Source organism: Engystomops pustulosus, chromosome 3 (assembly GCF_040894005.1).
Source record: "Engystomops pustulosus chromosome 3, aEngPut4.maternal, whole genome shotgun sequence".
NCBI classification, from domain to species: domain Eukaryota; kingdom Metazoa; phylum Chordata; class Amphibia; order Anura; family Leptodactylidae; genus Engystomops; species Engystomops pustulosus.
Window position 1 is genome coordinate 111,970,315 of NC_092413.1, and position 27,814 is coordinate 111,998,128.

The following is a 27,814-nucleotide window of genomic DNA, read 5'->3' on the forward strand; positions in this document are numbered from 1 at the left end:
GCCTTTTAGAAGCCAAATTTGACAGACTTCCTTTACCTGTGTCAGGATGTATTTAGAGAGCCGTAGTGGAACCAAAACAGAGGGGAACCCCAACAAGTATCACCATTTTGGAAAGCACACCCTTTAGAGAATTTAGCAAGGTGTAATATGTGTATTTGTCCGTAAAGGTGTTTGATTTCATTAGGACTTAAATAGGAAAAAGGTAAAAATTTTCCTATAAAGGTCATTTTACCCCTAATTTTTTTATAGCCACAAGGGATAAAAAAATGTAATAACCCCCCAAAATGTGTAAACCTATTTCTCTCGAGTGTAGAAGTACCCCACATGTGTATATAAAATGTTGTATGGGCGCACAGTAAAAGGGAAGGGGGATGTTTGCCTTTTAGAAGCCAAATTTGACAGAAATGTTTGACATGCATTTGGAGAACCCTAGTGGTATAAAACGGATAAGAATCCGAAAAGTGACCCTAATCTTTGAATGCACACCCCTTAGAGAATTTTGCAATGTGTTATATATGTATTTGCCCCTACAGGTAAATTATCCAATTAGGCCCTAAACATTAAAAAGGTGAAAATTTTCCTATAAATGTCACTTTACCCCTAATTTTTGTGAGCCACAAGGGATAATATATTAAATAACCCCAAAAAAGGTGTAAAACTATTTCTCCCGAGTGTAGAAGTACCCCACATGAGCATATAAAATACTTTATGGGCGCACAGTAGAGGAAAAGAGGGATGTTTGTCTTTTAGAGGCCAAATTTGACAGAAATCCTTCACATGTGTCAGGATACATTTGGAGAGCCGTAGTGGTACCAAAACAGAGGAAAACCCGAAAAGTGACCCTAATTGTTGAATGTACACCCCTTGGGGAATTTAGCAAGGTGTAATATGTGGTGTAGTGTAATACACGTGGTGAAATGAGCATTTTGAACATATAGGTGGTTTCCAAATATGATGTGCAATGGAGTCCAAGATGGAAATTGCAATTATTTCTGGAACGTTCAGTGCCCATTATGTGGCGCCCCTTATGAAATAATGGAGGGGTATAGGGAGCAACGGGACATAACAGTTGTTACAATTATTCATTTTACTGAAATGAATTCACAACAGGGTGGGCGTGAATTGTGAATGTGTTGCGAATAAGGAGGTAGAATATACCAGGGGACCAACTAAACTTTTGTCACACTTGGAGTTGTCGCAGGTCTCTTAGTAGTATATAGTGTCCATCCTTAGTATATAGTGTCCATCCTTAGTATATAGTGTCCATCCTAACTCCTCTTTTGGAACAGACTCTTTATTGAGTCCTACCATTAGAAGCAGCGGAATTCACCGGGAAAATGCTGTCCTGGCAAAATACAGGAACATCTAAACCAGAGCGACTGGGGCCCCGTCCTTCTTGTCCCAATATTAGTTTCCTAATATCTTCCTCTTGAAAACGGAGAAATGATACGGCAGGACGTGCACATTGGAACAGCACGTAAGAGTTGTACAGCGTAATCTGTACAATGTGCACGGCCAGCGCTTTTGTACCAAATCTTCGTTTTTCGTAAGGAAAATATCGCCAAGTGTTGCTCTTATTCACCCTAGCGATGCCCATTGTGACGAATATAGCTGCTTTTGGCTGGACCAAATTGACCAGCCAATAGTGGCAAACATGGACAGAGGGGGGAAACAAAACCTCTCTGGACCGCAAGGCACAATTGGTGGCTGTCAGGAACAGCCGCCACCCTGCCCCGATCACCGTGTCTACAGACATGGTGATCGGTATTACTGACGTCATAAGTAAATTCGCTGTTATTGGCTCGTCTGAATTGATGAGCCAATAGCAGCGATCATGTGGGTGGGACGTAACCCTTCTGTTCCATGGGGCAGGATGGATGGCCGTCAGGAACAGCCGCCATCTTGCCCCGATCACTGTCTGAACCGTGTTGGCAAGTCACTACCCGCCGCACCGTTCTATAACAACGTGTGTTGGGAATAGGCTATACAATCTTTATTTTTTAAGCAATTTAGAAAAATAAGGGCTTATTTTTTGCGAGATGAGATGCACTGTAAAAAAAACCTTCATTTTAGTGGGGTTTTAGCTTATTGAAGCAATTTTATTAACTTTCTACGTGTGGAGGAAAATAAAATCATTAATTCTTGTTTTGGATTTTTAGCAATTTTTTTGGGGGGGTGTTCACTGTAGCATAACAATAATATATTATCTTTATTCTACGGATCACTACGATTACGGTGATACCTCATTTATATAGTTTATTTTATATTTGTCCAATTTTATTGAAGGAAAACTAGAATAGAAAAAATTGCATTTGTTTTAGTATTGCCATTCTTATAGCGGCATAAATATAGTATTTTTTGGTTGACGGAGCTGGTTGTAAGCTTATTTTTTGCGTGACAAGATGCTCTTTTCATTGGTATCATTTTGGTGATTGTAACTTTTTCGGATCACTTTTTAGAACATTTTTTGTAAAGCAATTTGATAAAAAGTTTTAATTTTTGGCAAGTTTTTGGGGGTTTTTTTTACCACGTTTACCGAGCGGTTCCAATTCTGATTAGGATTTATTGTACAGATTTTTACGGACGCAGCGATACCAAATAAGTGGGGTTTTTTTGTGATTTAGTGTTTTTTATACTTTATTACTTGTGTAAAGGGAAATGTGGTGTTTGGGGGGACTTTCACTTTATTTTATTATTTATTTTTATTTAAAAAAAAGCTTTATTTATTTTTTTTACTTTTTTTACAGTTACTAACATCTTAGCTTGAACAAGTGATCTTCTGATCACTTGTTCAAGCTGTTTTACAGGTTACACAGTGCAATACAGATGTATTGCACTGTGTAATGTAAGACACTGAGCATGCTGCGCATGCCCAGTGTCTTACAGCCGGGTCCTGCCAGGAGGCAGGGACCCGGCTTCTGGATGAGGATCGCGCAGCCCCGGGCACCAGCAGTCCCGGGGCTGCGATCGGAGGAGCGGACCCCCCCGGTAAGCGCCGCGGGGGGGTCCGATTGCCTTTTATTCAACTTTAAATGCCTCTAACACGCCGCGGTCAGCGCGACCGCGGCGTGTTAGGGGTTAACACCCGCGATCGGAGAAATCTCCGATCGCGGGTGTTAGAGGCGGGTGTCGGCTATAATATATAGCCGACACCCGCAGCTTCTGGCGCCGGCTCCGTTCAGGAGCCGGCGCCAGAAGCTTGACGTAATAGTACTGCATTTTGCGGGAACGCACCTCCCGCCATGCAGTACTATTACGTCAAATGTCGGGAAGGGGTTAAGCAAGCGCAAGCAATCCTCCGCTTCTTCATTAAAGGGGTATTCCGGGAATATGAACGTCCGACACAAAGACCCATGATGATATAAATAAATGAATACAACAATACTCAATGTCATTAGTCACAAAACGGAGCTAAAATAATATGATTTTATGATTTACAAAATGTATGGCCTCTCTAAAGTAGGTGGAGTTATCACTAAGATGTCCGCCACTGGAAACTACAAGTTCCATGATCCTTTAGTTCTCAGTAACTCCTCCTACCTCTCAGGCTCTGCTCCCAGTGATGATGTAACAGATTTTCTTGCTCTGTTACCATGGTAATGATGTGTAACTGCCATCACCACAACACTGATCATACTGGATGCACTGCAACCAACCGACTACAGCCAAACATAGTGGTGATCACATGACCCTGCCCAGGCAGGTACAGGACATGTGATGTGGACATGTGACCAGCGGCCATCTTCTTTTCTGCGACGGACCGCGCGGAGGAAATTAACAGACTGATTAAAGGGCCAGTAGCATTTTAATTCCCCATCACAGTCTATGTCATCAGCATTTTCTGCTACGTGGAGCTAAATTTTAAATAACAACTAATTACACATTAGCTTATATTTTGAGTGCCCACTTTTATATGAATTATGCTGATTCCTGGAATACCCCTTTATGACTGACCAGCTCCTATGTATCAGATGATGCAGACACTGTTTTTGAAGCATTCTTAAAGAACACTGTTAGCTGATCGTCCTGTTTATACATAAAACATAGTCATGAAACAGGGCAGTGAAAAAGTCCCTATTTTTCCAAGTGTTTACAGATTTTGTCTTAACCAAGTGGTTCAGCAGTATCATGAAAATGAGCCATTCACACCTTTACCAATTGTCCCCAGTTTTATGATCTCTGACTTATACTTTCAAACAAAACCAAATGTTACTAGATAGAAGTTGGATAGCAGAAGTACATCTGTACATCCTCATAGACTGTATGTGTAATCTTGTGTTTGTATACGCTGGCTGGATTTAGGAAGCATCGGTAGCATCTTGTGTGGGTATGTGTAGATATTTGTGTCAGTGGATTAGTGTATTTTTCAGACAATAGAACGCATCTGCCCATGAGATGTATAATAAGAAGAAAACATTATTTTCACGGTACAATTGCAATGGGTATGATCTGGGTATGATGGTAAGGTATTATGATAGAAATATAGTACTACAGATCTTTGAATCAGAACCTTTTACTCCTACCCAGAATTTAGTAGGTCTTTTCATTCAGATTATTAGATGCAGTAGAAGATTTATAGCATAGTGTAGTATTTTTACAAGACTGTATTACAAAGGATAAGCAATATGAATTGATTTGTTTATTGGTTGACTCATGAATTACAGCTTGTAAAAGGTTTTGCTAACATAAATTATTGTCTTCCATTGATTTCAAAAGAATTTGGAGTTTTGAACCAAACTCAAATAAATGTAATAGTGAAAACATGTATATTATAGCATTTTTATGGTATCCTAATTGAGAAACATCCTCAGACAATCTTGATGAAGATGTGAACAGAGGTTTATAAGTTTATAACTGAATAACTAAGATACTGCTCTGAAGGATATTTCTTTTACTTTGGAATGTAAATGTTAATACAATGTAAATAGGCAAGAAACTAGATGATAGCTGCGTAATACAAACCTTGCTCCATTACATTTCTGTTGCTATAAGATTACAGATGGGCTAGATGACACAAAATAGTAATAGTTTAGATGATAGAAAGTTTTATTTTTTATTCCTTTACGCAAGATGGGTAAGGAGTGTAAACTTTTCTAAAGGTAAAACAATTTAATCCATGTCCTTCAACAAATGCTAAACTTATGCAGCTTGATAAGCAAGTCTTGAGTGTGAAAATGTAGCTACATAAGTGAGATATGAGGGCAAGGTTAATCATGTGAAGAAACTGAATATATCAAAAGACTGAATAGTATCATTGTGTCTGTGTGAATAAGGCGACATGAGAAAGACGTGTCACCGGTAAGAAGGTTATGAGAGAAGAAGATAGATATTGGTAGAAAGGAAACAAGGATCCAATCACCATAAAGTTGCTACTCATCTAACAGCGTAAGAGGAAACCATCTTATAAGTATTGGCAAGAATCCAGACTTAGAGGAAATACATAACATGATAACATGCAATAGATACCTTATTAGGCTTTAAAAGCTACATTTAGATAGAGGTTGTAATGTGGGATGTAAACCAATAACTTAAAATGTCACTCGTTGCAAGAAATGAATGTAAAATATTGCAATGGTAAATGAATGTATACATTTACATAACAATAAAATCATGTTTGGTGATACAATGACTTATTCATGATTTCAAGCATAACAAACAACTAAATATAAACTTTAAAACTTATAAAATTTAGTACATATTGGTAGGGAAGGAAAGTTTGCTGAAATACATGGGCAGTAGATAATAAACTGGTATTTTAGTGTGCCCTTACTATAAATCCTAATATTATTACGTCCTAATAAAATAAAGACCAAACTTACCAGGTCACAGAAAACAACATTCAAACAAAGATTCAGGTAAGTAAATCCACAAACAAAGTGATTTACTGACCATGGGCAGCACACCAGCCCCCACATGTACTTCACCTTAGCACTTCACACACACTTCTTGGGTGTTTTTTTCCCCCAGAATTATAGTAAGGCATAAAAATCTAAAAATCTTAATAAATGTGGTACAAAGCTTTTCAGACCATTTTTTGGTTCAAATTACTTTAGAATTCTTAGGAGAAATAAGGACTTCACTTCATCAGCAAGGCTTTAAGAATAGTGAGTGCTACTCATGAGCCCTGGTATCTTGAGGCTGAAAATACTAAGATTGTGTAGTAGAAATTATCTGTTTGGCACTTGACCCTCAATTTCTTACTTTCTCAATTTCTTATGACATGAGTTTGTTTTCAAATAATCTTAAAATCTTGCTATATGTATTTTAAAAATTGAATTGTACATAATGTAAAATGAAGAATAGGGTATAAGTAAAAACAAAAAAAAAATCATATAAGAAGAATATAAAAACAATAAAAGCAATGTCAGGGATATTTGGTTAAGCAACTTTGTCTGCAGCACTTTGCAGGGAAAAAATATGTTTGGAATGAGTGAAATTTTTATAAAATTTAACGGATATAATTTATTTGTAACAGGAGTCATCCCTGCCTGCTGCTGTGTTACCTCCCCTGTCCTTGTGACTCATGTCCTTTTGTTTGGTCTAACCATCCAGTGTCTAGTCCATTAGTCTCATGCTCCTGGCCATTGTGACCCCATGAAATCAGTGCACACCGCCTGTCTATGCATGTTTTGCCGGTCTATACTTGTTTTGCATTTAGGTCTAGATGGTTCTGTGATAGGGAAAAGCTCATGCTAGGCAAACGCGTCATACTCACACAACGTCAATCATATAGTGTCCTCTAACTTATATACGTCACCCTATAATTAATTTATATGCAGCAGTTAGATCAGTTTGTCTCTTATTTTCTACTAAAACTAATATATTAATATTAATATATTTGCTCTACAAAAAAATTATATATTAGGGCAAATACAATTTGACCACAAGTACTATACAACCACAATATATTGGTTTTTACAAATTAGTCTGGAATATAATTAACTTTGGGCAGATTCACATCAGTCCGTAATCACCGATGACTTAACTCTGTGCATCATATTGATATATGTTTCGTAAAAAAAGAATGATCACAGACATTTTTATTTGGTCTTGTGAAATGAGAGGAATCATGGAAAAATAGACTAATACTACAGTGAGACCATATGATTATCTTGCGTAAGTTGCTTTGAATAGATGAATAACCCAGAAGTTCCTGCAATATTTTGTGTTCAAAACAACAGAAACATGACAGCAAATCAGCAATGAGTGTTTTGTATCAGTAATTTTTTTTTGTTATTTATGTAGCCTTATGAGTACAACTTACACCACCATCAGAGGTGTCGCTGAATTCTGCTGTAGAATAGAATAAAGAACACCTAGAACTGATAGTAAAGCCCTATTGTTTACCATCTATTCCCATTGACTTGCACGTATAGCTCTTCAATTACATTTTCATTATTCATGACAGCAAAAATAGCGTAGATGCCCCCGATAACTAACAGAATTAGCTAAAGATACCACTAATGGTTATGTCAACTTAGCCTAACAGAAACCTCTAAGGCTGATGTGAAGTATTAGGCCCAGTTCCAACCACTGTTATAGTAGTGTCCGGGCTAAATTCCCTTTTTGTTCACAGTTCTATGCTGCTGTTATAAATAATGAAAGAGTAATGGAAGTTCTAGGTGTCCGTTATTCTATTACATAACAGAATGGAGAAACGGACGTCACTATCGGTGGTGTGAGCTTAGCCTAAGATGAAATATACTAGTTACAAACACAATAGAAACATAGGCTTACATATTATGTAGCCTAGTAACTTAGGGATCCTATAATTTGAGCTGCACAGCCTGTGAAGACACTGAAGCCCATTTTCCCCCATACGTCCCTTGTGCCCAGAAGGAGGAAGGGAAAAGCACATGCAGCTTTGCTTTCACTAGGTGGATATCTTCCAAGTACAGGAAGACTAATCTGCACTCCAGCAGCTGCCCTGGAGAACTGCCCCATCTTCTGTAGTACTGCAGCAGGTGTAATAGTTGCAGGGCACTTCTTTGGGAATGGGGGGCACCTGGGAAATAACCCAGTCTGACTCCACCAATGGCAGCCCTGCTGTAGAGATGGGAGAAAGGCTGCTGGGCAGGACTTCTCTCCTGCCCTGAACCAGATACCGGAGAGAGGCTCTTCTGAAACTGCCTTCTTCAAGGAGGAAGAGGCAGACTCTGGCGACCCCCCTCTTATTGTAAATGTGGCCAGGCCCCGTAGATACCATCTAATCCTGATGGCGGTCCTTCATATGGCAAGGTCATAGCGCCATGTTGTATTGAGAAGTCACATCTGATGATTGCCAATGGGTCATTTTTTAACATCTAGCAAAACAAAGACAAGCATGTGCTAAACAGTGAGGTAAAACAGGGAAGGTTCCAGCACACCAATACATCTAATAAAATCTTCTTTTTTTGTAATAAATGCAGGTCAAAATATATGATATAAGCTGTTTTTTTAACATCCAACCTGACCATTTCCCATTTTAGACTTCCAAAGTATCATGGTGAAACATGTGTGGGGGTGCCAAGGCTCACAACCCTTACTTCATTAAGCTCTTCTTAGCTATAGCTACTGTCACAATATAAAAAAAATGTAATTTCATTATCAGATCAGCATAATAGTTGTTCCTTTACAGCAATATGGCTTATCTAAACAGTCGCAGAAGTATAAAAGATAAGTCGTTGCACCAGACCTTCATTTTACATGATCAGATTTCCATTTGTTTATTGCCATCTAAAATATATTGTTCATGTTCAATTTTACAAATAATGTAAGAAAACAACAATGTCAAATTTCATGTAGCTTATGATTAACTGGTAAAGTTCTTATCAAAGACAGCATGTGGACATGAATGTTATCATAGGAACATAAACCACTGTACTTTAACACAAATAATACAAAAATTACCTGCTGGTGGTTTCATGAAAGGAGGTGGAATCAGAGGTACCACAATTGGCATATTTCCATGATTTCCATGGTCCTTTGACCCTGCTGGTAGTTCTGTGAGCCCATTTCCTGTGGCAAGCCCTGAATAATTTAGATTGTTATTGAATGCTGAGATAACACTTTCCTCTGATAACTTTGGCTTTGGCAATGAATTTTCTGAAACAAAATAAAAATAAAAATTTAATAGTTAGGGATTAACTGGCGTACTTTCTGTGTGCTTTACATTTGCCTCCATAGGAAGTGGATGCTATTGAAAGATATGGCAGTCTTTATGCTCTGCCATTTGGAGAAGAATTATGCATAGGTTTGCTTGGGAGTCAAGAAATGGTAATGTGTTCCTGACTGCAGCAATGATCATAATTAATCAAGACCTAATGATTTTGGTAAACATGGGACTTATAAGTATTCTCATCTGGACATTCAAATTTAATTTAATTAATCTCCTATATATACATTTCTGCAATCGATGTTATTAAAAAAAATGTACCTGTGTGAGGATAATTTTCAATGAGTGTAGTCATATGGCTATAACATGGCTACATTTATGGGAAATTATCTTCACACATGTACAAAACTACAGTGATCAGGAGACAAATGGAAAAGGAAAAGAGAACAATCTATAGGGGAGGGAGTTTGGATACACTATGTGACACGATGGAGCAGAGCAGTTATTGTTTTCAGATTACGTTTGAAGGTTTGGAAAGTGGGGGACAGTCTGAGACATTTCTGTGTTAATATGCTGTAAATCTCCTGCAGAAAGCCCCCTGTTGGGTGTGGTAGGTGTAACAGAATACTTACCATGTTCATGATCCCAGTGTAGAGGAGTAGTCAGTTCTCTGCAACGCTGTCACTTATTGTAAGTCATCATAGCCTACGGAGGCAATAGATTGCCCGAAAAGTATCTTCCAACCCCCAGCACTTCAGGCCCAGCCAGCAGCACCAAACAACCCTCACAATGCTGGATCTGGGAGTTAGTGCACTTTCTTTTTGGTCACTCCTGTCCCAGCCACCAGGATTTTTTCCAATTTAAATTAAATTTACCATCAAAGTCAAGGATGATAAACCAAATTATGCTAATGAGCCAGGAGCATTTGTGGGTGCTACCAGAGCCCCTCCATGAGCAAAACTCCCTCTGCTGCTCTGAGATTACAGCAGGCAGAGGGGAGAGGGAGGTACTGAGGGAGCAGGAGGAGACAGTGTAACACCTGTGAAGCTGCAGCACAGAGGGGCTCTGTTAACGCCCTCAAAGACCTTCTGTCTCATTTGCATACTAGTTGATTTTAGTATGAAGGAGGTCATGGATAACAAATAAAAGAAGATTACCACAGTCACGGTATTTATTAATAACTGTCCCTGATTTAAAATACTTAATTTTTATGGTAGTTTTATTTTAAGTTTACACTACATATTACAGTAGGTTGTCTTAAAGGGGTATTTTCATGTGGGCATACACATTTAATTAAATGTTAATTTTAATTAATTTTGTCAGTTAAATGTGGACCAAATCGGAAGACTCCAGAATTGCCATTTTCAGCCTATTACATAGGCCCACATTTCTCAAACAATCTGTGTCACTATTCTGGTACATGAATACGTGTGCAAACTGATTGTGTTTGCACTATTATTGTGTCCAGGCTGCACTGGCCCCACCGTGACACAATACTGTGCACCTAAAGAGGTATTTGCATTGAAATGCTGACATAAATTGTGCCAACATAATTGTGGCGCATGCCAGTTAAACAGAGTGCACCACTTGGGGACACTCAGCCCCCTAAACCCCCTCAGCTCCTAAACTTTGGGCGCCCACAGGGTGTCAGGCTCATGAAGACCGCATGCTACATAATAATGAGGCAAACTGCACTTAGAAGCACTTAAATGTGGGCCATAGTGTTTTGGCACAAATTGCACAAAAAATCTGGCAAATTTATTGTTACAAATCTGCCCCCATATTCCTTATTTTTACTTATTAGATATAATGCAGGACCCTTAGTAAATGTGCCCCTATGTGTTCATAAGTGTTCAAGACAGTTAGCCTTAAACTTCACGTCATCTAATACTAAAATTTGTCTCCCCCGCAACACTTCCAGCTGACAATGTAACCTAGAATAAATCTTGCTAAACACTTTAATGTTGACTCAGGCCACTCATATAATGTATATAAAGGTCTCTGGATTATTGCCTGACAACAGAATACAGGACCCAGCATGCATTTCAAGAGTTATTTGCTGGCTGAATGAGCATTCAGGTTGCAGTGTATGACCAGCTTCCACTATATATCCCTGGCAATAGAAACAGCAGAGAGTATTACACAAATTCCCTCATAAATGATGGTTAAAGAAGCATCATACATTGCTTCCACATAAACTGAAAAAGTCAAAATTGGCCACAAACAAACTGTATGAACAACTGTTCCAGAATAACAGAGTCACCTGCAGGCTATGACACCTGCAGTCTATAAAATTGTTTGAATTCTGAAGTCTGAATGAAATGAAACATAACCAATTGCTTTTTCTTTTCCTGTGGGAATAACTTTATGTGTTTTTTTTCAAAGGAGAGATCCATCCTTTTTAATGTACCTATTTCCTGAATTAAATATTGTAATCTGCTTGTTTCTAAGACTCTAGACTTGTGTTATCCACTCATAATTGTGCCGAAAATTGTAATGAATGGGAAAAAGGAGATTGTTGTCACATTTATGATGAAGAAATAAGAAATGCTGCATTAACATTTAGTGATAAATAACCTCCAGTTATCTTAACAAATGTAAGCATTAAAATATTCAGGAAGTTTATGCCTTTATTATATCATATTTTGTACATGAACACAAGATTCATTAAATGACCCCAATATTAAGAACTATGGATACATTGAAGCAACTGTTGTTTTTATATCCTGCAGTATAAAGGGGCTCCTTTTTTTGCTGAATGTGTCATTTATGTCCTGATGTCTGTCTTAAGATGGCTGGACACATTAGATAAATGTTTGACCAACCCACTAATTCCCATCCAAAGTTTACAAACTCCTCCCAACTCTTCACTGACAGCAGATGAAGTACAGGGCAGGATTTATACCTTCTCCTCATTCTGAACATAGAGTAACTTGTTGATAGGGCCAAGTTGTATGTGGTTTTATGAAGTTATTGACAAATAAGTAGAACATGTTATATTTACATATTTATTGTTGGTTGTTTCTATTGCTGATAAAAGTTCTTCACAAGTTACAAAATTTACAGAGAATTTATGTGGAGAACTTTCCAAGAAGTTATCAACAGGTTTCCTCTTTACAAACAACTATATTTGGGAATGGAGTGTAATCACTCCAGTTGGGAATGGAGTAAAGTGTCTTGGGAAAGTTTTTTTCACAGACTTCTCTATGCACAACATGACTGACAGTTAGTTATCTATATGTGCCAATGGAAAGACAACTTGAGGAAGATGAGCTAGGCAGGAAACATCTGCAAGGAATATTCCCTGAATGCTTCACATTCGCTGGATACTTCACATTCATGATTTGTTTTAATACCTTGTTTTCTCTGAAATGCTGCAATATTACAAATTTAGGCTGCATTCACGTGGGATTTCTCCAGTCCCATATTTCCGTGCAGCATTATATGTGACATTTTTCATCCGTATGCAACCCGTTTTTATACGTCCCCCATAGACTTCTTAGGGCAAACGAAACTTAAATACGGGAGATAATAGGACATGCTCTATATTTTGAAACGGCTCATATAACGTACAGTATGGTGTAAACAACGGCAATGTAAATTGTTGGACATATTGTCCATTGAAATGAATGTGGTCATATGTAACCCTTAAAAAAAATGGTACGGGTAGCATACAGCCATTTTTATAAGTTTGTGTCTGTTGGAATTTCATGTTGCCTGCAGCTTTGGAGGCATGAATGCTTGGACAGAGTTTCTTTCAAAGGACAATAAGATTTTCTCATGGGTTGTAAATGTGTTGGGTAAGTTTTCCTTAACTACTCTAAATTAGTTGAAAATGCTATGATATGTTAATGACTGGTTTCATTTATCTTATATTAAACTTTGTTATGATAAAAAAAGCCACTTAGTAGAACAAAAATGGAAGAAAAGGATCATCTGAAAGAGTGTTTTCAATGCATTAAAAAAATAATTTATTCTAAAAACACAAGAGCAGCCAAAGGGCAATGAAAAGAATGAAAAGAGTGTGTAAAATATGCAAATGAGAACTAAGCTGTATGAACCTGCATAATTATTCTTGATACTAATGCTGACATGTTTTACATACGTTTGCCAGCAGACAGAAAAGTCAAGTCTGAGTGAACAGTGACTGGCAATATGGAACTGATGCATTCAGCATGGATAAGTGGACAGCAGGTCCTACATCTACAAAGAAGTTGCTGAAATGAAAGGCTGTGAGGACAGCATGTAGTAGCATTCACGATCTGTTTCTAAACCACCGCAATGCTCTCTGCATGGTAATTAATGTACTTTATGATCTAGCAAAGGAGCTTCTGGTTAGAGAACATTTGCTTTGGCTTCACAAGCAAAGCCTTGTGCACATGATATGCAAAGGCATATTTCATTAATCCCATCCAACATTTCTAGATCTCATGAACTAAAACATTAGAAATGTAAAGTATTTTGTAAGTCAAGTGATAGGAGTTTTATTTGCTCTGTTTAAAGGAGAGGAAGCTCTGTGAAAACATTCTTCATTATTAAGACTTCAATAGAAAGAAACAAGGAAGATCGCCACTGGACAGTGTCCGGCTGTGAAATGCTGTCACTCCATTTTATAGATTGGTGTTGAGTCCTACATGCTAAGCTCATGTTTATTGCTTGTTAGGGAGCAATTACATATGACAGTAAAATCTCTGCTTAAACCCATGCTCTTACTACCAGCACAACTCTCCTCCAGGGTGGACATTTTGGAGGACCTGATACTTTCATGAATAATTTATTAAATGATAGCACTCACCACTTAATAACAATTTGAAGCATCTTCTTTATTGTGCTAAACTTGTTATCCCTTACAGAAATGTTTGTGCAGGGGGTGTCCCTGCAGTCTAATAATGTCAGCACTAATCGGACAGTCTTCTCAAATATATATGTGCTTGTATGTAGTGGAAATGTATACATGTGCATGTATGTATTTATGTAGTGTGTGCCTCTGGATGCTTAAAAAGAGAGAGTCTAGGTTGTTGTACATTATACAATATAATATCTGAGAACTGTGTGATGGTTGTATTGGGGAGGTATAAAAACTGAAACTGAGCTACAGTTTGGTCAAGACCAAACATCTGTTTAACAAGACAAATTGCTATCAGGACAGGGCTCACCACGATCAACCAAAGAAGTTGACCTCAAGTTTTCAGCATCATATCCAGGGGTTGCCTTTTCCAAAAAGAAGTATGAGGACGCAATGTGTGGGCCATTAAAGTAAGTACCCACCCACATTATACCTCCCATTATTAGCATAAAAACTGTGCATTAGCCTGTGTCTTTTTCTGAAATAAATAATGAAAGCATAATGGATACAGGGCCGGCTCCAGGATTCAGTGGGCCCCTGGGCGATAGAGCCTCAGTGGGCCCCTTAACAGTGAGCTTATGTAGCGACATAAAAAAAACAGAAATTTAAAATACCAAAACACATACGCACAGCTGTACAGCATATATACACACGCATCCAGTATATACAACACATACGCACAGATATACAGCATATATACACAAACATCCAGTATATACAACACATCCGCACAGATATACAGCATCTATACACACACATCCAGTATATACAACACATCCGCACAGATATACAGCATATATACACACACATCCAGTATATACAACACATATGCACAGATATACAGCATATATACACACACATCCAGTATATACAACACATCCGCACAGATATACAGCATATATACACAAACATCCAGTATATACAACACATCCGCACAGATATACAGCATATATACACACACACATCCAGTATATACAACACATCCGCACAGATATACAGCATATATACACTGTGAGACACTGAAGGGGTTAACTGTGGATGGGCGGTATGTTTCCCCTAGGTTTTGCTTCTACGCAAGGCCTTAGTGCTGAGGTGGGTTTGTCCAGCACCTTGGACACAGGTGGTGGGAACAGCCTAATTAGCCTGGATAAAATGACTCAGCAGAGTTGAGTGGGTTGTCTCTCTGTGGAAGGAGGCTGAGAGGACACAGCTCTGACCTGTGTGTCTGGAGCAGCCACGTGATCTTTGGTTAGTGTGAGCTAGTGGACTATTTGTATAGTTAGCACCCTGACGGGTAGGTTTTCTTTTGTTTATTCAAATACCTGAATGTAAAGGCTGGTTTTATTTTGCTGCAATAAACGCAGGCGAGACCTGTTTGGACTGTACCCTGGTGTCCCTGTCTTGAACTGCATCCCAGCACCCCGCTACCACGGTCTCTACTGGGCCAAATCCTCCACATATGGTGCTTCGGATTGCGGGCAGTTCAAAAAGACACACACCTGAAAGGCTCGCTACATCCTCCAACATTGCATGGCCTGGGTGAAAGCAGCAGGCAAAGTGCAGGATAAAGCCAAGATGGAGGACTTTATTAAATACCTGCAAGAGGAGGCCAGAGCTAATCGGCAGCAGCAGCAGGCCATGCTCCAGCAGCAGGAGGAGAGGTCCCGCCAGCAGCAGGAGGAGGCCAGAGCTAATCGGCAGCAGCAGCAGGAAGAGTCCCTGGCTAATCGGCAGCTGCAGCAAGCCATGCTCCAGCAGCAGGAGGAGAGGTCCCGACAGCAGCAAGCCATGTTCCAGCAGCAGGAGGAGAGGTCCCGACAGCAGCAAGCCATGCTCCAGCAACAGCAGGAGGAGTCCCGAGCCATGTTCCAGCTGATGATGGAGAAGTTTTCTGGCATTATGGCAGCACCGCAAGCGTCGGCTACTGAGGGGTCCCATACTGGTCTACAAGGGTACCCGGTTGTCCAGCATTCCGCACGGGCTGCAGTACAAAAGGCTTTACAAAAAATGGCGGCGACCGACGACGTGGAGGCGTATCTCACAGTGTTCGAGCGAGTAGCTGAGCGAGAGGAGTTACCGGCTGAGCAGTGGGCAGATGTCCTGGCACCGTTCCTGACCGGAGAGTCGCAGAAGGCTTACTACGACCTGAGTGAAACGGAGGCCCGTGAGTACCCCCAGCTAAAGGCGGAGATTCTGGCTCGTCTTGGGGTCACCGTTCAAGTTCGCTCCAGCCGGGTCCACCAGTGGGCTTACTCAGAAAAATTACCCCCACGCTCCCAAATGCATGACCTGATCCATCTTGTCCGGAAGTGGCTACAACCAGAGGACTGCACCCCCGCACAGATGGTAGAGAGAGTGGTCCTCGACAAATTCACCCGTTCTCTGCCCTCTCGGCTCCAGCGGTGGGTTGGACAGGCCGGTCCCACAAAAGCTGAGGAGCTTGTGTCCCTAGTAGAGAGGTATCGGGCTACGGAGGACCTGCTACTTACCTCTCCGACACGAAGCAGTGCCAGTGACAGGGTCACCAAACCAGCTGGTAAGACTGCTACTGCGGAAAAGGGGAGACATGTCAGGTTGGGAGGGGGTTCATTGGGGGGCGTGGAAACCCAGAAACCCAGTGAGGCTCGTGACAGAGGTCATGGCCGCATCCAGTGCTGGCGGTGCCATGAAATGGGCCATATTGCTGCCAACTGTCCACTGTCAGTGGAGCCAATGGACTGCAACCAGACCCGGCGAGTGTCACTGTTTGCCCGGCCAGTTCTGGCGGCTGAGTCAGTCACGGATGCAGAACCCCAAGTATGCATGGTCACAATCGGTGGTCACACAGTGGAAGCCTTGCTAGACTCAGGGAGTCTGGTCACCCTGGTGCGGGGAACTTTGGTTGATCCTGGACTATACAGTGGGCGGAGAGTGGGAGTGTTGTGTATACATGGGGACACTCGCGAATATCCCACTGCTGTCATCAACCTACATACCCCTTGTGGTACTGTTACCCATGAAGTGGGGGTGGTGGGGACCCTTTTTCATGAGGCTATTATCGGCAGAGACTTACCGGTGTTTTGGGACCTCTGGAGACGAAGACCCACCTCAGGTGCTGTTGCAGATAATGGACATCAGGTATGTCCGGCCTTGGCCCCTGAACCCTTTGAGGCCGATGTACACACACCAGCAGTAGGGGTGACCCCATGTGATGAATTCTCTCCCCTAGAGGTCCTAGCTGGTGAGGTCGAGGGCCACGAGGAGGTGGCCGACATGCTGGACCTTGAGGTTTCCCGTGAAAATTTTGGGGCTGCACAGCTACAGGACCCTACCTTAGTTAAAGCACGGGAGAACGTTAAGGTGATAAATGGGGTAGTCCAAATACCAGGGGCTGATAAAATATACCCCCGAATGGTGATTATTGGGGAACTGTTGTACAGGGTCGACCAGATACGGGGTGAGGAGGTTGAGCAACTTGTAGTACCCCAATCTCACCGTAGGCTGGTGCTAGAGTTGGCACACAAACATGTGCTGGGAGGGCACTTAGGTGCTGAGAAGACCCGAGAAAGGATCCTGCAGAGATTTTTCTGGCCCGGGGTGTGGGAGGAGGTAAACTGGTATTGTAGCTCCTGCCCTGAGTGTCAACTTACTGCCCCGGTCTCCCACTTCAGGAGTCCTTTGGTCCCACTACCGATCATAGAAGTGCCCTTTGAAAGGATTGCAATGGATCTGGTTGGCCCCATAGTCAAATCCTCCAGGGGGCACCAATACATCCTAGTTATCCTGGACTACGCTACGCGGTATCCCGAGGCGATTCCATTAAGGAACACCTCCTCCAAAAATATTGCTAGGGAGCTGTTCCAGGTGTTCTCACGCACAGGCCTCCCCAAGGAAATCTTGACTGACCAGGGTACCCCATTCATGTCTAGGGTAATGAAGGAGATGTGCAAGTTACTACAGGTAAAACAGCTCCGCACCTCTGTGTATCATCCTCAGACAGATGGCCTGGTCGAGAGGTTTAATAAGACCTTGAAGGGGATGCTTAAGAGGGTGGTCAGCAAAGATGGGAAGGACTGGGATTGTTTGTTGCCCTATTTGATGTTTGCCATACGTGAAGTTCCCCAGTCCTCCACGGGTTTCTCACCCTTTGAACTGTTATATGGCCGTTCCCCACGTGGGCTTTTGGATGTAGCCAAGGAGACCTGGGAACAGGAGAGGACCCCCCACCGTAGTGTGATAGAACACGTCTCCCTTATGCAGGACCGCATAGCGGCGGTAATGCCCCTTGTAAAGGAGCACATGACAAGGGCACAAGAGGCCCAGTCTAGGGTCTACAATAGGTCAGCCAGACTCAGGACCTTTAACCCAGGCGACAGAGTGCTAGTTCTGGTGCCCACCGTGGAGAGCAAGTTCTTGGCAAAATGGCAAGGACCATATGAGGTCATGGAGAGAGTGGGGAAGGTAACCTACAGGGTATCTCAGCCGGGGAGGAGGAAACCCGAACAGATATACCACGTGAACCTCCTAAAGCCATGGAGGGAAAGAGAGTCCCTGATGGCCATGGGAGTAGAGAAGGCGTCTGTCCCCAAGAAGGGGACACCGGAGGTAGGTGTACCCGATGCCAAGGTGCCTGAAGTACGGATCTCGGAGTCCCTCTCCAGGGCCCAGATTCAGGAAGCGAAGGAGTTTGTGCTCCGAAATATGGATGTGTTCTCTAAGTTACCGGGACGTACTTCAGTCATCAAGCATGACATCATAACCGAACCCCACATCCGGGTACACCAAAAACCCTACCGGGTCCCTGAAGCGCGCCGGCTTGCCATATCCGAAGAAGTCAGGCAGATGTTAGACCTGGGGGTTATCGAGGAGTCTAAAAGTGACTGGTCGAGTCCTATTGTGTTGATTCCCAAGCCTGATGGTTCCCTACGGTTCTGCAATGATTTTAGGAAGTTGAACGAGGTGTCCAAATTTGATTCCTATCCCATGCCCAGGGTTGACAAGTTGATAGAACGACTTGGACAGGCTAGGTTCTTCTCCACCCTTGACCTGACGAAAGGGTATTGGCAGGTACCCCTGACTGACAGGGCTAAAGAGAAGACCGCTTTTGTTACCCCTGATGGGCTTTTTCAGTACGTGGTACTCCCCTTTGGGCTACATGGGGCTCCCGCCACATTCCAGAGGTTAATGGATCTCGTGCTAAAACCTCACCGGAGTTATGCCTCGGCCTACTTAGATGACATCATAGTCTATAGTAGCGACTGGGAGAGTCATCTAGCCAAAGTACAAGCAGTGGTAGACTCCCTGAGGGCAGCAGGGCTGACAGCGAACCCCCAAAAGTGTGCACTGGGTCTGGAAGAGGCCCGTTACCTGGGGTACCGTATTGGGCGAGGGGTCATCAAACCCCAAGTAAATAAAGTAGAGGCGATCCAGCAGTGGCCACGACCTTTGAGCAAGAAGCAAGTGAGGGCTTTTCTGGGCATAGTGGGCTATTATCGCCGATTTATCCCCGATTTTGCTACCATAGCGGCACCCCTGACTGACCTGACCAAGGGTAGCAGGGCGGTGATGGTAAAGTGGAGTGAAGAGGCTGAGGGGGCGTTTCAGCGACTTAAGACGGTTTTGTGTGAGGGACCGATACTGATCACCCCTAACTTCACCAAGACCTTTATTGTGCAGACTGACGCTTCTGACGTGGGCTTGGGGGCTGTCCTGTCCCAAGTAGTGGAGGGTGAGGAACATCCTGTAACATTCCTGAGCCGCAAGCTCACACCTCCTGAAAAGAACTACAGTATAGTTGAGAGGGAGTGCTTAGCGATCAAATGGGCTCTGGAATCCCTGAGGTATTATCTGGTAGGGCGGCAGTTTACACTAGTGACTGATCACTCTCCCCTAACCTGGATGAGTCAGGCCAAGGAGAGGAACGCCAGGGTCACAAGGTGGTTCCTAATGCTCCAGAATTTTAAATTCACGGTGGAACATCGAGCAGGAAAGCTGCATGGGAATGCCGATGCCCTATCCCGTACCCACTGTCTGATGGCCAAAAATGTTCGTCCCCACAGGGTCAAACAGAGGGGGAGGGTATGTGAGACACTGAAGGGGTTAACTGTGGATGGGCGGTATGTTTCCCCTAGGTTTTGCTTCTATGCAAGGCCTTAGTGCTGAGGTGGGTTTGTCCAGCACCTTGGACACAGGTGGTGGGAACAGCCTAATTAGCCTGGATAAAATGACTCAGCAGAGTTGAGTGGGTTGTCTCTCTGTGGAAGGAGGCTGAGAGGACACAGCTCTGACCTGTGTGTCTGGAGCAGCCACGTGATCTTTGGTTAGTGTGAGCTAGTGGACTATTTGTATAGTTAGCACCCTGACGGGTAGGTTTTCTTTTGTTTATTCAAATACCTGAATGTAAAGGCTGGTTTTATTTTGCTGCAATAAACGCAGGCGAGACCTGTTTGGACTGTACCCTGGTGTCCCTGTCTTGAACTGCATCCCAGCACCCCGCTACCACGGTCTCTACTGGGCCAAATCCTCCACAACACACACATCCAGTATATACAACACATATGCACAGATATACAGCATATATACACACACATCCAGTATATAAAGCACATACGCACAGATATACAGCATATATACACACACACACATCCAGTAGATACAACACATATACACACACATCCAGAATATACAGCATACACACTGGTATACAGCATATATACACACATCCAGTGTATACAGCATACATACACACAAATATACATGCATTTACATATGTATCAATTCTACTCACCCCAGCTGGATGTCACTTGGTCGGGACTTGGTGGCAGGTGAAGTGGACCGTGTAGGAGAAGGCGGTCACGTCGGACATCAGGCGCGCAGGCCGGGCTGGACGAGAGGCACGCAGGCCGGGTCGAGCATGAGGCGGCAGACGGGGCTGAATGCGAGGTGCTCGGCCGGAAGGCGCGCAGGCCGGGCCGCATGTGAAGCGGGCAGTCCGGGGACCGCAGGACGGGCCGGCAACATGCGAGGTGGGCAGGGCGGGGCTGCTAAGTTCCTTCAGCAGCAATCAGCGGAGGTAAAGGGACGGGACAGGAGTGGATGGTGAATTATACTTTTCCCACGGGCCCGTCCCACTACCTCCCCGCCCACCTCCTGCAATCAGCTGTGAACCTGGGCCCCGTAATACGGCGCCACATTGTCGTCGTGGGCCCCTTTGGAGCTCTGGGGCCCCGGCACTTGCCCAGGTCAGCCGGGTGCTGACGCCGGGCCTGATGGATACCTACTGTACATTGAAGTCTATGGTGTTTTGAAGGTGAACAGACTACCGTACCTTCAATTCAAATTCTGCTCTTGTTTCCTTTACATTCTCTTAAAACAAAATTCCCCCCAACGCTGGTGTGAACTGAGCCAAGGTTGCCATTTATCCAATTATATTTCACCTCTTGACTGCACATACACAAATCACAGTCAGGCAATCATTGACATTTCATCATAAAAAATATCATAGAAATTTATTTCTCACAATAGTATATATTAATCTGCTCAGCCACGCCTGCTCTATAACATGCCACCTGCTGACCAGACTGCATTTTTCATGTGAAAGGTTCTCTTTATTATCAGAATTGCTGAGTAGATGGGAATTTGTAGAAAATATAGTAGTGCTACACACAGGTAGGCAGCTTTATAAAATAAAGGGGTGCAGAGTGAAATTCCGAGATAAATATGCTTGCTGTCTTAGTCCAGTTGCACACATGCATAATCAAACTAGCTCCTCTGCAACTGCACATATATTGTCTCTGAATGGTCATGATGCTTTTTGCCTACAGAAGTTCATTTACCTTTAAGAACAGAAATATGATGCTGTCCTTCCCCATCTGTGTGATAATTCTTAATTTCAATATCCTCTCCGTCTTTCAGCTCCAACTTGTCATAACCGTACCAGCCAAGAAGCTCATTCATGGTATTCTCTGCAAAGTTCTGAAAAGGAAAAAAGAACATTTGAAATATTTCTTAGATCTGTGGACGCAAAAAAAAAATTTCACAAGGTAATGAAGTATTTTACAAGTGAAAGATTGTTTTATTTTCTGCTCAATTAAGGTATATAAAAAACATAACATTAACATTTTTTAACAACGATAATAACTACAAGAATGTATGTATTCTATGTTACAAATGATTTAAGGCCAAAGACATGAAGACCTCATGCCTACAAAGGTATTTTGGACATGAGCTAGCTGTATTTTGCAGCTAACACAGATCCTCTCAGCCGTTGTATGTACCATGACATGACTGAGCCGAATGCCTGTGCCACAAATTCATAGATTGTACGCAGGGCATTCAGACTGTGTTATTACTCTTTAAAGTTTTATTTTATCTGTACAGTATATGTACCTCCTGATCTGTAAAGCACAGCGGAATATGATGGCGACATCTAAACAAAGATTATTATTATTATAGTGTAAGAAAATGATCATTGATCTCTGAATTATACAGACAGCAGCTTCAGCTACTCCTCTCCCCTACATCTTCCCAATCTCTTAGATATTTTTTGCCCAGTGTTCCTTTGCAAATTGTGTCTCCTCTTAACCACATATATGTAGTCCCTGCTAACTGAGTGTATATCCTAATACTCTGCCTATGTTTGCGGTGGAATGCGACAGCACTGTTGTGTGCATCGCCAACTTCGTTGAGATTGCTGCCTGTGACCTCATTGGGGGACTGTGATCGGTTTCTATGACAGCCGGTGGCCTCTCCAGAGGCAGGGTCTAACACAGATGTACTATTTTGGCAATGTACTGCAACACGGTTGTTTAATAAGCTGCATTTGATTAGTACTGTTATTTATTGCACTGGTCAGTGCATGTATGTAGAGAGTGTGTGTCAAAAGTCAATATATGAAAGGTCTTTTCTTTGTGTCCACAAAAATTTCATAAGAATAAGAATTTTAAAATTGTGGAAATTTGTTGCTCCTTAGCTATGAAAGTGTTACAGTAGTTTGGGAAAAGGCTTTATGATTGCCAAAACAGATTGCCAAAACAAAACAAAGACACATCTAACAGAACTAAACCCCCAAAATGAAAATGAAAGTAATGAAAGCTGCATTGATGGACTTAGATTCAATGGGCATACGGAGCCAACTGCTCCGGTGCCATGTCCCTCTATTTATGTAACACATCAGTGTGCGGACCATGTGTTAGCCCCTCACAGGCACCTATGAATGGCCTATCCTGAGAATATGTCATCAAAATTTATTCCTGGCTAACCCCTTTTAAGTGTTTCCAAAAGGAACAAATGCAAAGAACAAACAGACCAAAGCCTCCTGATATATCGGGTGCCACAGAGGGGCGGGATTTCATCATTCGCTGAAACAACGACAAACGGCTGCCATTCATAATTATTAAACTTAACTTTCTGAAATTCAAGAGTATATTCTAGCAACCATCCAAGTACTGTTCATTATTTTTCCTGGACCCATTGGGGGAGATTTATCATTAGGTAGGCTCTTTCTATGACTACCATTGAAGCTCCGTTCAAATTCCAACCTATCTCTATCAGTCCTGGTGTATACAACTTTGGTTGTCCCAGTTCGACACTAAATCAGGAGTGTAGAGTCAGGCAGGACATTTTGTTCTCCTGTCTGATGCTGCACTGCCTCTTCTCTGCACCCCAGCCTCCACCCTTGACTTACAAGACGAGCTAACACACACACAGACTTCCTGCTGGCAAGCAGCAGGAGAAGAGAAAGATACAAGCTGCAGACAGTAAGGTCGTTATCCGGGGGGGGGGACATTTATTTGGCACCACCCCCTTCACAGCCTTCACGCCCACTTGCCATGGAACTGGTATGAAGGAAATAATCATAATCACTTCGGGTCCGCTAAGGGCATGTATGACAAAAAAACTGGCGTTCAAGTCCAGATAAATGTTCCCATTAGGTTTTTTTTATTTTTGTCTAAGATTGGCATATGATAGCTAGTAGAATAGTAATAACATTCTGAGTAAAATCTATTAACACTTTCTTGTTAGGGAATATAATAAAGGGACAATTAATTAAACATATTTCACCACTTATCAAACAGTATAAATAACATGCTAAAATTGTCATTTCAGTGCAGATGAGCCATTTCACACCTTTCGTCATTAGTATTCCACATCAGTTATTGTCACAGAACAGATACAAATATTTCGATTATACCTGACACATAACTGACGTATACCATTGCCATCAGGAGGCTGCAACCCATTTCCAGCCTGGCATAGAACTGAGCTATAGCCTGGGCCTAAACCTGGCACAAGCTATAGCTAGTGTGTAGACTCAGGGCGTTCCGGCCCCATTCCGCCCACTGCATGGCGCAGTAACCTCCCCACCCAACCTGCTAAGAGGACAGAGTACTAATCATGGCCTGTTAATTTCTCCCATTTTTTAAGTTATTATTTGTCTTTTTAACAATTTTATTTCTTCTTAAACTTCAGTTGGTTATGTCCCACAGGGATACTTGAACATGCTTTTCCCTTTTATTGCTTGCAATACTTGTTACAGTATACTACACTGTACAACCAAAAGTTTTAAACTGACAACCAGCATTAGCCTGGTACTAATAGGCATCTATAGAGGATGAAAGAGGAAACCACTGCACATTTGTGTAACTTGATAGTTACTATGGAATCTAAAAGGTTAAACTACCCTGTTCGGAGTTGTTCCCTGTTTTTCATCCTGGGTTGCAAACTGTCCCATTAAAATGAAATTCTTGAATAAAAGTAGTGAATTGTTTTACCAGGCACAGCGGCCACTAAAAGTATGGAGCTATAGAAAGTAAACTGTGGAAAGTAAAAAGTGGACTCAGCTTAGCGTGGCTGCTAAACACCGGGTGCTGCCAAAAGACTGAACCCCCACCAATCTAATAAAGATGGTCTATTCTATGGAAAAAGATTTTACAGCAGCCTTACATATATAACAAATTTCCTTGCAATGCAATCTGGGTTTTCTGCCACTCAATTACTCAATTATAATGTATTACAATATGGTATTTTTCTGTTTATACTAATGACATGGTAATTTTAATTGGCACTGAGTAAGTTGCTGAGACAGACTGAGTCCTTCCACATCAAGAAAGCAACTAATGGCAGAGGTTTCATACCAGATTTTCCATAAAATATGCTTGACAAATGAAATCAATTGCTTTAGTAAAGTCGCTAATACATACGAAAGAAAATTACATGCTTCATTTGTATACATCTTCGATGTGCAAGAAATAACCCAGGGGTTATAGGCTACATAATGACAGCTGAGACTATTATAGCTTAACAAACACATAGCTGCCAGTGGCAATTAATATTTTATTTAATATAATTACATAGCTGACAACTACTGTATGTCTGGACATGTAATGAAATACACCTCCTAGACAGGTAAATGTTAAGTCTGACAATTGTACCTAATCTCATGAACAGCACTAGATTTTGGTTAATGCAATCTACATACACATGTCAATTTAAATGGGCAGATGGGGCCATGACTAAGGGCGGTGGCACTTGGGGTGTTTTGAACCTGTTTTTAAAAAGTCCGTTAACAAACGCATGCATTTTGAAAACGCATCGATTTTTGACCTTCATGAGTTTGAAGTAGCTGAGAAAAGATAAAAATCTGACACAGCTGAAACACGATTAGATCTTCAAAAAAACGCATCGTTGGATAGCACTAGGACTGAAAAAATGAGATTTATCGTGAATAGATGCAATCAAGTCAAAGTTTTAATAATGTAATAATAATGTGCCAGATAAATTGTGCTGGATGATTTACCTGAAGTAGATCAGAACAGTGGAGTAGAACTTTTGACCAGCTATTACGTGGTCTAGTTTATGCCCAAATTTCTGTCGCTCAGACTGAATTTTCTGGCGCCTTGGCTAGGGCACATTCCCTTTTCCTGTGGCCAGGAAAGTCAGAAAACTGCTTGGCTTGGTGCATGGCTTTTCAGGTGGAAATTACTAGAGAATTCTGTTCAGGAAGTAAGAGTTCTCCTTACAGAGATTGCGAAGTAAGGCAACCATGTAGGCCGTGGAGTCTTATAGCCATGGATGCTCCACTAGGGGGATTATGGGAAAATATGCAAAGTTTTCTAGGATGGGATAAGGAAAACCACACCTCTTTTAGCTACCTTGTAAGGCAGCTCCCTTGACATCAAGCATGACTTACAAAAGGCCTTATGACATGATGCGGGATTAAAACCAAACCAGTATATCTATTCCAGAAGGAACAGACTCCCAAGTCAGCATAGGGAACTGGTTTGGTTTTGTGAAAGGCTTGTGATTACGGTCAGGAAGTAAGAGTTCTCTTTGTAGAGATTGCCAATTAAGGCCACCATGGATATAAGACTTCAAACGCCTACATGGTGGCCTTCTTAAGTAGACCTCTTACTTCCTGACCCTAGTCACAAGCCTCTCACTCAGCCAAACCAGTTCCCTATGCTCAGGGCCGGCGCTATGGGTAGGCAAAGTGGGCAATTGCCTAGGGCCCCATTGCTGAAAGGGGAGAATTTTGTGTGAATTGTGTTTCTAGGTGCTATGGATCCAAAGATATTCAGGTTTAAAGTGAGAATATCAGGTGCCATTTTTATATAAAAAAAAATCACTCCTGACGGCAGTTTAACAGTTAATAGCTCCGTTTTCCTGACACTAAGAAACACAAACTTAGATTCATATAAAAGAGGAGACTCTCTTCTTTCATAGAAAAAAAGAAGTGAGGTTCTATGTGTCACAGAGCCAGAGATACAGCCCTCTGAAGTGTGAGCCCTCCAGATTCTTAGCCATCAGGATACAGGGAGAATTTGCTGCACACAGGAGCAGCTGCACCTCACAGATAATGGAAATATTCACTTTATATGTTACTACATTCTGATAAGGAATGTTATCAACTAATATTCATGTTTGTAACCCTTCTCTATGCAGAACTATCTAAGAACACACATTCTTTTTTATTGCCTTTTATTTTGTGATAGTTTTTTTTTTCGAACACTAACTGATACAATGAACATTCGATCTTCTCCGCCTAATGTCGCTATTATATATTAACACCGCAACCCAGAACATGTCCATAAAGTTATATGTAACACAAAAAACACACACATGTTCTGGAATAAAGTTTTTATTTCACACCATCCTCCATTATTTACACCTTGGTTATGATGTTCTCACTCTCATTCTTCTGAAGCGCGGAGGGTTCTGTTATGGCACAGTTAATACATTGGCACACATCTAAATGTGACTTTTGCTATCTCATTAGTTTGGTTTATGGATATATAGTTATTTATTTGGGTTACCATTGTGTAAGGGAGAATCTATAATGATAGATCTGTGTGACGCCAAATGCATCGCCTGGTTGTCTGCTTTCAAAATTATATAGGTTTTATTACGCCTTTACTTTTTATTCTGTTTTATTGCTATATTTTGCAGGTTGTGACTGTCTTAAAATTTGTAGCTGAAAAGCAGATATCTAGTTGTTACAGTTTTAGTATGAATATGGGGCATTTGTGAACTCTATAAATGTCTGTCTATTACATTTAGGATATGTGAAGGTAAATATTTTCTTTTTGGAGCACATTTTTTGCCATCAAAGTCAAATTTTAAGTATTTTTAATAAAATGTTTCAGTTTGAATCAAAATTGCATGAAGGTGTCTATGTCTATGAACTCTTTAATGCAATTTTGAAAATGGGGCAAGTGTCTGCTTTCAGAAAATATGTCATTTGTTAGGTTTACTTTAATTCTTTTTGCTGTGTTTTCGATTTGTAAAAAATGTAAAAATTGCTCTGGTCAATAATGCAACAAAATATCCAGAAATGCCTGGCGTGAAAGGGTTAATGTCCCTTGGTTGAATTCCTGGGTGAAGACCTTATCATCCAT

At 41.6% G+C, this 27,814-nt stretch overlaps 1 protein-coding gene across 4 annotated transcripts in view; it reads right to left on the reverse strand.

Annotated features, from left to right (window-relative positions):
* The window catches only part of SOBP (sine oculis binding protein homolog), a 117,517-nt gene that overhangs the window by 68,797 nt on the left and 20,906 nt on the right, over nucleotides 1-27,814 (reverse strand). For 3 of the 4 annotated variants that reach the window (XM_072141847.1, XM_072141844.1, XM_072141846.1), the window contains 2 exons: nucleotides 21,755-21,893; nucleotides 8,890-9,084 (listed from right to left, as the gene is read on the reverse strand). In XM_072141847.1, coding sequence (XP_071997948.1) covers nucleotides 8,890-9,084; nucleotides 21,755-21,893 — 334 coding nt within the window. Of the gene's footprint in view, nucleotides 1-3,540; nucleotides 3,611-8,889; nucleotides 9,085-21,754; nucleotides 21,894-27,814 lie in introns of those variants that run through there. The other variant, XM_072141848.1, reaches the window with a different exon arrangement.